This window comes from Prosopis cineraria, unplaced genomic scaffold, assembly GCF_029017545.1.
Source record: "Prosopis cineraria cultivar Desert tree isolate PC_DT_omini unplaced genomic scaffold, ASM2901754v1 PC4, whole genome shotgun sequence".
NCBI lineage: Eukaryota > Viridiplantae > Streptophyta > Magnoliopsida > Fabales > Fabaceae > Prosopis > Prosopis cineraria.
In genome coordinates this window covers 10,804,099-10,816,738 of record NW_026555335.1, presented here as the reverse complement: position 1 = coordinate 10,816,738, position 12,640 = coordinate 10,804,099, and the positions used below count along the sequence as shown (strand labels likewise).

At 29.3% G+C, this 12,640-nt stretch overlaps 1 protein-coding gene across 1 annotated transcript; it reads right to left on the bottom strand.

Annotated features, from left to right (window-relative positions):
- Window positions 1–6,972: 6,972 nt before the first annotated feature.
- LOC129308097 (suppressor protein SRP40) lies at window positions 6,973–11,573 on the bottom strand. The gene is made up of 8 exons (XM_054949106.1): window positions 11,211–11,573; window positions 10,154–10,218; window positions 9,359–9,402; window positions 9,042–9,244; window positions 8,340–8,930; window positions 7,704–7,793; window positions 7,550–7,611; window positions 6,973–7,397 (listed from the first exon to the last, which is right to left on the bottom strand). Exons 1-8 carry the CDS (start codon window positions 11,439–11,441, stop codon window positions 7,289–7,291), a joined length of 1,395 nt encoding a protein of 464 aa, XP_054805081.1. The 5' UTR covers window positions 11,442–11,573; the 3' UTR covers window positions 6,973–7,288.
- Between the last annotated feature and the right edge of the window lie 1,067 nt (window positions 11,574–12,640).

The following is a 12,640-nucleotide window of genomic DNA, read 5'->3' as shown; positions in this document are numbered from 1 at the left end:
TAGAGATCCTAAATTGAGCATATTTTCTTATATATTATGTTTTTGGCCTGATTATATAGTATGTGAAGTTTAACTATGAATATTGATTTATTGATAAACAATATGCTATGCTTCATCGTCGATATATTTTTTAACCCTTTGGTTAATTCAACGGCTTCTATTTACTATTACTCAAAAAAACAAAAAATCCCGACATACATGCCGGGAATATAGGTACGAAGAAGGAAATTGTGAGGACAAAATTTTACTAGTTCAAGTGGGAAATTTCGTTTTTGATCTTTTTACTTTTATTTATTTGTCTTTTTACTGAAACAAAAACATTACATACTCCTTTCTCTTATTCTTTATTTAAGTCACATTATATAATATTTTAATGGTCCAAAATTCAAGTTATTTTGTGAAAGCTAACAAAGTATTAATTTTTTATTTCAAAATATTCTTCTTGTCAATTTCAGGAGCAGCGATAATTTTTCTTCAAAAAATATGGTATTTATTAGAGATAAAAACAAGGTTAATCAACATCATAAATTTTAAACTATTGAGTGAATAACATTTTGAATTTTGAATTCTTAAAATATATAAAATTTTCTTCAACTTCTAAATTTCAAACGCCTGATGTAGTATTCATGTTAATCTTTTAAAATAACAGTTATTTTCTTCAACTTAATGATAAAATTTTAGATATTTAAAATTTTAAAATTGAGGGGAGTTTTTAACATTTCAAGACTTCAAGATCCAATATATAACTTGTATAATAATTTAAAGTTTAGAATGCTCATTAATTCATAAAAATAAAAATTAAAGCAATTTATTTATAAATAAATTTAATTTAATAATATAACTATCTTAATTTTTATTTTGACAAAATAGTAAAAAATAACTAATTAATTAAGGACTGCTCACCTAAGGAGGCTAGTATCGTGAAATAACGGACAAAAGGGTGTGCTTTTCCCTTATTTTCCATTTTCCTCGTTTTTCAATTCATCAGATCAAATCTTTTCAATAATTCAGATTTAATTTTTGATAAAAATTACTATTATTATCTTACATAAAATATATAAATAAAATATTATAGTTTTGAAATGTTTAGATCATATTTTAATAATTTAAATTTATTTATATATTTTTATAAAATAACTCTTGCCTTCATCAACTGAATCACTGACATGTGGACATATATTATATATGGGAAAATTATACATAGATTTCATAGAGTAAATTTATTTACAAATAAGTTTTACAAAATTTAAAAATTACAACTAAGCTCCTTAGGCTCTAAGTATAATTTAAAATTGGGATAAAAAATAAAAATATCCCTATTAAATGTAGATACATTACATCAGTCAGATAATTTATAATTACTTTATCAGTAATTTACAGCTATAATTTCAATTTTTTATAATTATAACTTCACATATTTAATGATTAAACTGATAGATTACCAATAAAGTAGTTGTAAACAATTAATATTAAATTTTGTTAGTAATATATAACTATTTAACTATTGAATATATGAAGTTATAGTTGTAAAAAGTTAAAATTATAGTTGTAAATTATTGATAAAGTAGTTGTCAATTAATTATTTAATTGATATAATGTATGTTTAATAAGGGTATTATTATTTTTGTAACCTAATTTTAAATTACATTTAAATCCTAAAGAACTTGATTATAGTTTTTAAATTTTACAAAATTTATTTATAAATAAGCCTATTTTATAAGATGTATACGTAATTTTTTCATTATATATTCTCTAATATTTACGAACGAGACATTTTTTATAAGTTATTATATTGTTAATTCGAATAAGACATTTTGTAGTTTTAAAATTTTTTTTTCATTTTTATCCTTGTATTACTTAAGATGTGCAGAGTAATTAAAAAAATAATAATAAAATTTATTTAAAATATATAAATGATAATTTGGTTTCTCAAAATATCATAATTTTTTTAAATTTTTTGAGACTTTTCTATCATTAATAAGTTTATATAAATTATTAAATTGTCCTTGTTAAAAATAAATTATTTATAACTTTTCTTTTTATATTTACAACAGTAAATAAGAAATTTAATATATAAAGTTATGATTTGCTATTACATTATTGTGAATATAAGAATAAAAATTATGAATTATTTATTTTTAATAAAAATAATTTAATAATTTATATAAATTCGTTAACAATAAAAAATTTTTTAAAAATTTCATATATTGAACCAAAAACACAACTGCCAATCAGAATGGCACAGGAATTTTGTGGGTCATATTAACCTTTGATAGAAAAAGTACTTCCTCCCTGACTAAACTCTTTTTTTAATACCTTATTCAGAGTTCTAGAATGGTTTTATAAAATATATATTTTTATATATAATCTTATTTAATAATTTTTTAACTTTGAGATTGAGAGTGCGAACTCGTGGCTTGACTCGTGAAAGCAAAACACCTTCACCACCAAGCCACAGGGCTCACCTGGCATAATTTTTTAACAAAAAACAAAAAACAATTTTTAAAAATATAAAACAAACAAGCCCTTTAGTCTCGGCATGATTTTTACAATTGGATATTATATTTAGGAACAAAGAGAGTATGAGTTTAATAATTAATTAATTTCTTGTAAATTTGGGGAATTATAGCTACACACTTAAATTGTTAAATTTGTGAGTTTAAGTAAATTCGTAGTAGAAATGTAAACTTGAATTGCAAACTCGAATCGTAAACTTAAAAAAATTTATCTCTATTAATAAATAAACCATTAAAAATTTATTATTAAATAAATAAAATATAAAATATGATCATAATTTAATTTAAGTTTATTTAAAATATAAATCATTAAAATTAAATACATCTACATTAATAAATTATCATATAAGACAGAGAAATTTTAAAATAGAAAAACTTATTTTTAATATTTTTCTGTTTTTTATTAATATTTGTTTTTTTCTTTTTAAGTTTTTTTTTGTTTGAATCAGGCTCTATAACTTTTATGAACTAAATTCTTCATAATATAACTTGCTCAACTTGAAAAAAAAAAAAATCAATAAGCTTATGTCTATTCTAAGTTTATAAATTAGTAGATATGATTTTGTAAACTAAAAACATAAAAATGATAAACTTGAATGTAAATTTACAATTTTAACTAAATTTGTATTTAATTTAAATTTATAAGTGAATTGAATATAAAAATATTAAATTTAGAGAGTCAATTTAAAAGCTTAACAACTATTAGCATATATATGGAATATCGTACAATTTCACAAGCCTTCCAAGCTTCCATTGAATGTCTCCCTTTGAAATTGGGACTCTTTTAAAGTTTTTATATTTACTCAAATCAATTTCATCCAAAATTATCCTTTCTTTAAAGCTATCAACAAGATCAAATATCTGTTTTATAAGAAACTATACAATAACTTTCAACTGTATCTTTAGAAAAGTAAATAGACATGTAGAAGACTTTTAATAATAGCTTCAACACTATGATTTTTGTTGATCTATCTATAGATTGCAGACGCCTTATGTGTTTTGACATAAATTAATTGTTGTACCTTACACGGTTTACGGTTTCCTTTTCTTTTATCTTTTTTTTTTTAAAAGGCCTTTTCCTTGTGTATAATTTTCTTAAAAAAAAAAAAGGTTAACTCTATGAAAAGACGTTCAAACACATGCTGAGTTTATCTCCAGGCGTCACTTTGTTATTATTATTATTATTATTTATAACACAAGGATTAGACTCTACTGATAATAGAAATTATCTTTTTGAGATATTTGAGATAAAAGATAAATTTCTCTCGACTGATTTGCTATATATATAAGAGCTGAGACTCAAGCTCCCAACAAGGTTGGATACAAAGGGGGCAAGCAGGGGTGTTTCCTCCCTTCACAAATTTTTTTTTTTAAACTGCTTTATTTTTATTTGTAAAAAAATGTTAAAACTAATTTTTGTTCCCCGCGCTATTAAACAATTTTGTATTTTGGCATCCCATAGAGTTGCTTCTCTGTCTGTCCCTATCCTCAACTGCTTACTCAAAACGACGAAAGCGTCCTGCCACTCACACAGGCACGAAGCAACGTTGCTGTAAATTGAAGGCTTCAGCAAGGAATGGTACAAGAGTGACACTGCATCCATCTGAACGTTAGTGGGCTCCACTACTCTCTCTCTCTCTCTCTATCCTTTTCTCTTCACTATTTATATATAATTTTTTATATGTTTAAACCGAAATAAAATACATAATTTCACAGTTTATTAAAAGTGTTGTTCTTTATTAAATATTCACTTGTAAAAATAGAAGTAATTGTTAGTATTAATGTTCTACACATTTTATTTTTCAATTAAATTGGCTGGAAGTTGATAATTTCTGCATTTGTAAAATTATTTAAAAGAAAGATTAAAAAATAAAAATTAATATATATTAATTTTTAAAAATCCCACCCAACAAAAAAATTGGTAATTGCTAAAAATCTGCCCCAACACTTACGTCAATTTTAATTAATAGGCACTCGATGTCTTCTTTTCAAACATCCATTTATTTATGTATCTTGTCGCGATGAAATTACCGAGATATTTGCTGTACTACTCGATTTCGTCAAGGAAATCACCACGCTATTTTTTTCCCCCTTCTTTCAGAAGAAAAAGGACACTTTTTTAGTATTTTCTTACTTGTTAGTTTCTATTTTCAATATCAACGCAGCAATAATGTCATCATCTGACAAGCACATGAATCCCCCCGCATGTGATGTTTCTAGACAAATTAAAATTATTGAGGACTGAGGAGTGTAGTATTTGCTTAGCCTTTAAGTTTCAATCAATTTTTTTGGCCAATTTAGGTGTCAAACAATTGGACCAAGACAAGTTTACAATAATAATTCACAATAATAATATAAGGATGGGCCATGCGAACAATGATATTCAAATTCAAATTGAAGCAGAAATTCTGCAATCATCTGGTTTCTTGGTTTCCTTATGAGGTCTTACAATTTTATTCATTTTATTTGAATCCCCTCTACTTTATGTTGTATATGTGTCAAAAGTGTGTGTTTGTCAAAATTTCACATTGACTAAAGGAAGAAATCTCCTAGTGTATATATACTAAGGAATGAAGTGGGCTAGTAAAATGGGCTTGGAGGAGAAGTGGCCTCGTGCACATGAGACAGGCCAACTCAGGGCAATCGCAGTTGAAATCAGCCGATTCACCCCCCTGCGCGCGAGTTCAAGAGGCACTGGGTTCCTTTTATCGGGTTATTTTTACAAAAAAAAGGTTAAATAAATAATTATTTTTGCTTACCCGACGCCAAACGTCTCCAGATTGAACGCTGAACGTTTTCGGATTAATGGACGTGCATGTTTCTGCTGTTTAAGGCGTGTAACTGAAGCATTAATCCATGAACGTTTGTTGTTTAATGTGTGTATAACCGAAGCATTAACTGGTAATTGTAACCCAACGTTTGTGTCTCAATCCTCAGCCTATAAATAGACATTGGTGCGGACAGAACAGAGAGCAAGCATTCTCGTCCTCTCCTCTGATCTTCTGTTCGTCTGTTTTTGTTCGTTGTCTTCGCTGTTCTATTTCCTTGCTCCGCCACAGGAAGTGCTCGTTTAATCCTGGGGGACTGCCGGTCCACCGCTCAGGTGTACCGGAATAGTTCTTAAGGACAGTGTTCATCCGGACACGACTCGAGCAATTATTAGCTCGCTGTTCACCTCTGCATTTGCTGTTTACAGCACTTTAATTTTCTTTTCCTGCTCTCTCATTTATACAAATATAAAAGTATTCTTTTAATTAATTTAGATCGTCAACTTGTAGTTCTATACAAAAAATATAGAATATGAGACCATTGATCCATTCATAGAGGTCTTGTTCGTTTAATTGCATAAATGCTTCATGGAAAATCACGAGCATTTGTGGAAATTCCTCTCGTCAATGGCAGAAATATCCAAAGTCTCTCATCACATGTTGGAAAAGTTGCATACAAATATTTTTATATTTCTTCAAAAGTAGAATTCTTATAAATTTTAGAATTGTGTGTGTGTGTGTGTAAACGCGTGTGACTAGAAAATTTGGAATTTTAATTTTTTTAGTATCTTTTAACATAATTTAATTTTAAATTTTAAAACTTGTGAGTTCTGAATATAGATGCTGTTTGATTTAAAATTATGAAATGAATTTTTTTTAAATAATCATCAACACATGAATATTAATTATTATAAAATATAAAAAAATAAAGAAACCTCCATTTCAGATTTCGTTGGCGTAGTAATTTGATTTACACCAATAACTTGTTGATTGGGAGAAGGATTGTTTAATATTTTTTTCCCTCTTAAAGTAGGATGTCGAGAAAACAGCGTACATGATAATGATAATTTTTTGAGAAATTTTCATGACTTGTCAGAGAAAAATGTAATACACAGTATCTCCTCTATTGCATCACTTGACCCTTAAATAAGTTGTCGATATTAGTACTATAATTAATTGATGTTATAATGATTTTAAAGAATAGTAAACATACTATTATCATTATAATATTTATATTATACATAGCCCTTGGGCCAACAAGTAGAATAGAATTTGAAATCTTGTCCTTTTCTATTGTGAGAATAATTTTTACGAGAATGAAAAATATTGCATTACAAGTTTTTGCACCAGTTATCATCATGTAAAAATAACCACATCATGTGATAATTTTAATTTTAACTTTATTTATAAACATGATCTCTCTCATGCTCCCTCCAATCTACTTTATTGATCACTTTCTAAAAGTATAAAATGATTCATTTTAAAAGTTATTGAATTAACAGTGATATTTTATTTCGAATAAAATATCTGAACTATCCTTAAAAAATAAAAAAAAGAAAAAAATAATATAATATAATTTATTTATTTTTTAAAGGTTATGTTTATAATTTTATTAAATTTTATTCCCCATACTTTTATTGTATGAGTATGAATGAGAATGATAAAAATAACTTATAAATAAGACCAAAGAAAGTAAGAGCCAATCTTATAAATTTATCTCATGAATTTGACAGTCTTAAATATAGGCTGCAAACCAGGGCTTAGAAAAGGAAATAATGCACTTTTAAAGTGAAGATGATACATCATAAGAATGCATTAAGCAGAACACGAAGATCTGTGAAAGTTGCCTGAAGTGACGACGGTACAACAACGTAGGAAAATTTTCATGGCAACACCATACTTAGCATAGTGCTCCAAAATAATAACCAGTGTATTCTTATCCAAAACCAAGAGCAAAAATAATTGGAAATTTCCCTGCAAAGAACAGAACCACATGCCCCATGGTCATTCCTCATCATCAGAATAATTGAACTTAATTGAGTGGGATTGTAAATCTATCTGCCCTCCTCTGTAACTCCCACGCTTCTTCTTGGTCTTCTCATGACGAAAATCCCTGTGGGAAACACACGAGTTCGATGTCACGGGGTTATTAAACGTGAAAAAAGTGTAATGACACCACTAAACGGTTAAAACACAGGTTCACCAGAATGCTTATATGGTTAAGTAAATTTCTTGAAGCTTGTCTTGTCCATCCGGATAACATACCTTCCTCTAACCTGGCTAAGAATTTCTTCAGCTTTTGCACCATAACCCAACTCAGCACCATCCTGCGGAGAAAATACATCATTACTTCCTTGTTTGTTTGAAACTTCGCCAAAGAAAATTCAAATTCATAGACATACTAGTTAACTTATCACACCTTTGCCCAATAAGAGTTATCCTGAAGCCTCTCATCAGCAAATTTTATCTTCTCAATGTTGACCCGTTGAAATGGCTTTGCTGATTTTGGCTGCAATGAGAGTTCCGTATGCTTAAATAGTTAAATTTAATAATAAATCACAAGTATTGAATTGACATCAAAAATATAAATTCGTGTGTTAAATTTTTCAAAACATTCAAACCAAAGCTTAAACAAAATTATGGAAAATAGAAATCCAACCAAGTAAATGGAAATCTTGTCTAACCAATTTCATGGGACAGAAAATCAGTTGTGTCTCAAACATATATAAAGTTGGATTAAATTCACTTCCGATGAAATGTTTATAAAGATTCATGATTGCAACTTTGTAATTTACTTCATTTTAAGAGATAAAACAATCCATCTGAGAAATTCCTTAACCCTTCTACTCTTTATATAAAGTTGGGCAGTGCTCTAATATTCCACAAAGAACACATTTACCTAGTAAAATGATCGTGCTAACACAGAACAATTGCTCTGGCAGGAACAGTACAAAAAATGTATCCCACAATGAAGCAAAACTAGGAGAGACATGGCAGTCAACCTTTGAGCATGTCCATTAGCTTACTATATAACAGCAGTGTGATTATAACATACCTCGATTGAATCCTGTTTCTTCCGAGACTTCTTCTCAGAAAAGTTTTTATTAGTCCCATTTGTCTCCCCGTTATGTTCACCGGATGTCTTCAGTGTCTGATCACGACCATCTTGACCAATTGCCCCAATAGTTCCTTTATTAGAATTTGAATCACTCCCCATGTTTGCAGTTGTTTTTGCTGACTGCTCTCCTTCCTTGGATTCTTTGAGATTGTCTACCTTTCTGCGCTTGGGGTCCTCATCTGCCTTTTTATCAGCAAGTTGTACATTATTTTCTTCAGAAGTCAGTTTTTTCCTTTTCTTAGAATCTTTCTTCTTGCCTGTCACATCATTATTTGATGCTTCAAGATTATCCATTTTTGAAGTATTTTCAGTGGGATCCCCTGTATGTAACTCTTTTGCATCTCCATCACAACTCGGCTTGTCTTTCTTTGTCTTTTTTTTGTCCTTGGATTTCTTCTGTGTCTCAGCACCTTTCGCTTCTATAAGCATAGACTCTGATTGTAATTGGTCATTCTCCACACTGTTAGTAAGAGATTCAGTTGCTAACTTGCTTTTTTTCCTTTTTTCCTCATTCTTTTTGTCAGTACCCTGAAAGAGTAATTCAGAAAATTCTACGTTAACAAATTCCTTTAACTTCCTTATACTGATATGGTCATTTCGTTCATTCACTATAAGAATTAGGATATCATTTTTCTTTACCTTATCTTTTGATACAGGGTTTGAGCCATTTGTTTTCTCCCCAGAGTCCATCGAACCCTTTATATTTTTATCTGATCCAGGCTGATAAACAACATGATCACCATCACTCTTGTCCTTCTTTTTCTTTTTCTTTTTCTCAGCATCATTATCCATACCAGCAACCAAAGGATCATCCACATCTTTTTTTGAGTGCTTACCAGCAGCTAGTAAGTAGTACAAATGCCAATGTAAGCATCTATTTGCAAAGGAAAATGAAGGAAAGAGTGAAATAACCATGCAAAGGAAAACTTGGCCATGAGACCAAATTTTAAGTATACCTTGCTCCTTTTGGCAATTGGTATTTGTCTTAGCATCCTTACAACTGAAAAAAGATTTAACAGAGAACAAAGAAAAAGTTCAGTTAACATGTGTAAATTGAGACAAATATTCAAAGAAGCTAATTGGTGCAGCAACAATGAAACTGCCTCTTCCTACTTATTATAAGCCTGACTTATGCGTACAAGGACCCAAAAGCAACACCAAATGGTGGCCATGGTGGCCACTTACACTCTGTTTCAGACTAAATTGATGCCATACTTTACGTTTTGGGTACTCAGTAGCATAAAACACATCTGCACAAGATATATTTGCTTACAAGAATATTAGCTTGTTCATGAGACTAAAGATCAGAGCCAAATCTTGCCATAAATAAAATCTATTTTTGGATTAACAATAGAGACCACTTGAAGCATCAGCCCCTCAGTGGCGGCTTTGCAGAAGAGTTTATAAGCCAGGCATTCGCAGGCCATCATGCAGAGCAGTTTTTTCTTGGCAACATAATAGGCCAAAAACGAGCTTATACGCATAGAGCACCAGATATAACATATTTATTCTAATAGTTATATTCTCAGAGCCACCCCCAATAGCAAAATATTTGGAAGAATAAAACAAAGAGTCAAAAAATATGCTTGAATGATACTGATTATTAGAGAATATCAAAATGGCATCTCCTCTTTAGAATTATTTTTCTGGTCCAAAAAACCAGTTATGATGAACAACACATTTCACAGTTGGGAAAGGTTGGTGAAAATGAGTATTTAACAAAACAACGCTTGGGTTTTTTTTCATCTTACCATAATTCTAAATATTTGAGACACATTTCTTCTAGATCAACTGAGGAAGTCTCCACACTATCTTTCTGCATCACAAGCAGGATCAACATTAAAAAGTTGAGGCAAAAGCTAGACTTCTCTATAACTTAATATTGAAAACGAAGTATAATCACTAACTAAGTAGGCACCACACACAGAAAGGATGGTATGCGATTAACCTATTGGTGACCACATACAAAAAGTTGACAAGGGAGCAATGATATCAAATAATCAAATAATTAAATAATTTGACCAAAAACCATACTTCTTTCAGATAAAAGGAAATCACACAACAAGGACAGAGGAGACTGCTAATGGTTAGGTAATAACATGAAAAATTCCGAACAACGTTCTGTAAGTAAATTCTTACAGCAATCATGTTATCTATGTAAGATGCTTCCATTGCTAATTTGTTATATTTGAAAACAAGTATTTCGACAAAACATCACAAGGTAGAACACCCTTCTTGCCAAAAACACCCAGATAATTATTATATAAGATTATAAGAAGATGGAAGGACGTTTCCATTTTATAAACAGAAAGCAAGCACGTATTAGGACTATTCTGCAGTACATCATCGATGCAGGAAAGAGACATTGGAAAAAGAGGGGGAACTAGTGAATAACTACTGCCAGAGTAAGACATTCTCAGCAATAGACTAACACTTCAAACCTCATTGTTTGATGCAACGAAACCTTTAATTGATGCCGAGTGTCAGTGTTATTTATCCGAACTGAAGCAAAAACCCACAGAACAAATCCTTTGAGAGTATTCACAGTTATTTCACGTCGTAGAGCCAAAAATGAGCAATTCTAATCAAATGAAGAAAGGGAATATGGCCAAAAAAACTATTTTTTTTCCCAAATATCATATAGCATCAGTGTTAGTCCACTTTGTTCAAACAACTGTGATTAATTACTTTCTCTGAGTACATGATTCAACATCTTTAGCTAGCTATTCCGACATGTATAACTAGGAAGAGTATATCTCTTTCACTTCGCACACCCGTGGCAAGCAGATGAAAAGAAGAAAAACCCACCTCGATTTTTGCCTCAGAACGAAATTTCTTCAGGGTCTTGGAGAATCCACAGCGTTGAAAATAATGGGCCACAGAGATGTGAAGAAGAAGCTTCTCTTCCTGGTTCAGTTGAAAAGTTCCATTGGAAGAGGCGTTGTTATCACTGGAGTGCTTCATTCCTAGCAAAACTTGGCGAGGCGTAAAGGCAACAGATATTGAGTTTGCTCTGTTATCTGTTTGGGTTACAGGCATGTGAAGAGCTTCTTGGGTGGGTGAGCTTCTTAGAAGATTCACAAAGTCCAAACCAGTCGCAAGGAGCGAACTTCAGGCCCCCAGGGGTTTAGCCGGGTAGGGAGAGGGAATTAGGGTTTTCACAATGACGTTGCAGCAGAGCCTGAGATCAGACGTCCTAGCAATAATAATTATTAAGTATTTCGTTTGGTTCTAATTTTATTTGTAAATTATTTTTACTAAACTTATTAATATTAATATAATAAAAATATAAAAAATAAAATTTAATAAAATTATAAATATAATTTTTAAAAAATAAATTATATAATACTCCTTTATTTAAAATTATAACATATTTTTTAAAAAAATTATCTTAAAATATAAAACATTTTAAATGAATTAAGATTTTATAAAATATATAAATTTTAATATTATTTTTTTATAATTAATTTTCGTCCATTCTCTTTTCAATATATTAAATAATGAATAATTTTAAAAGTTTATATTTTTATTTTAAAAAAATTAAATTATTATGTGTATTTAACTATATTTATTAATATGTGAGATTTTATCTAAAAATATTTTATAATTTGAGATAAAGGAAGTATTATTTTTCTATTTCTCTCTTTCTTACTTTTTAAAAGTAATTTAGACATTTCATTTAAAACAAAACATCATTATTAATTTAATAATTTATAAAATAAATCACTTCACTCTTTTAAAAGTCATCAATAAGGTGGACCAGAGGGAGTATTAATCATATTATAACTTTACTACTAGGTGTAGAATTGTACTGGGAAGCTATTTTAATTAAAAAGATTATATTTTTATCATCTAGCTATGTAATATTAATTTTATCAAAATCACAAAGCTAACGTCTCAAATATAACAATGTTTGTTTTGTTATAGTGTTTTGGTAACTTCAATACTATAAGATACTCTTCGAGTTATCAAATGCTTTTTCCCCCATTGAAATGCCTTTAATTTAATAAAATACGAGAGTGAAATTTAGGATTCTCAAAACAAAATATTAACCATTAATTAATGGAAAATTAAGAAAATGTTTTGTTACAAATTTAATCAATCACTATCACTATATTTATAAAAGTAGAGTTAAAAGTTATGAGAGAATGCCACGTGTTAATTTTTAAGTTTGCTACAATTTTATATTTTAAGATGTCTTTTCTATGATTTTATGCTTTGGAATTAAGTTTGGGGTT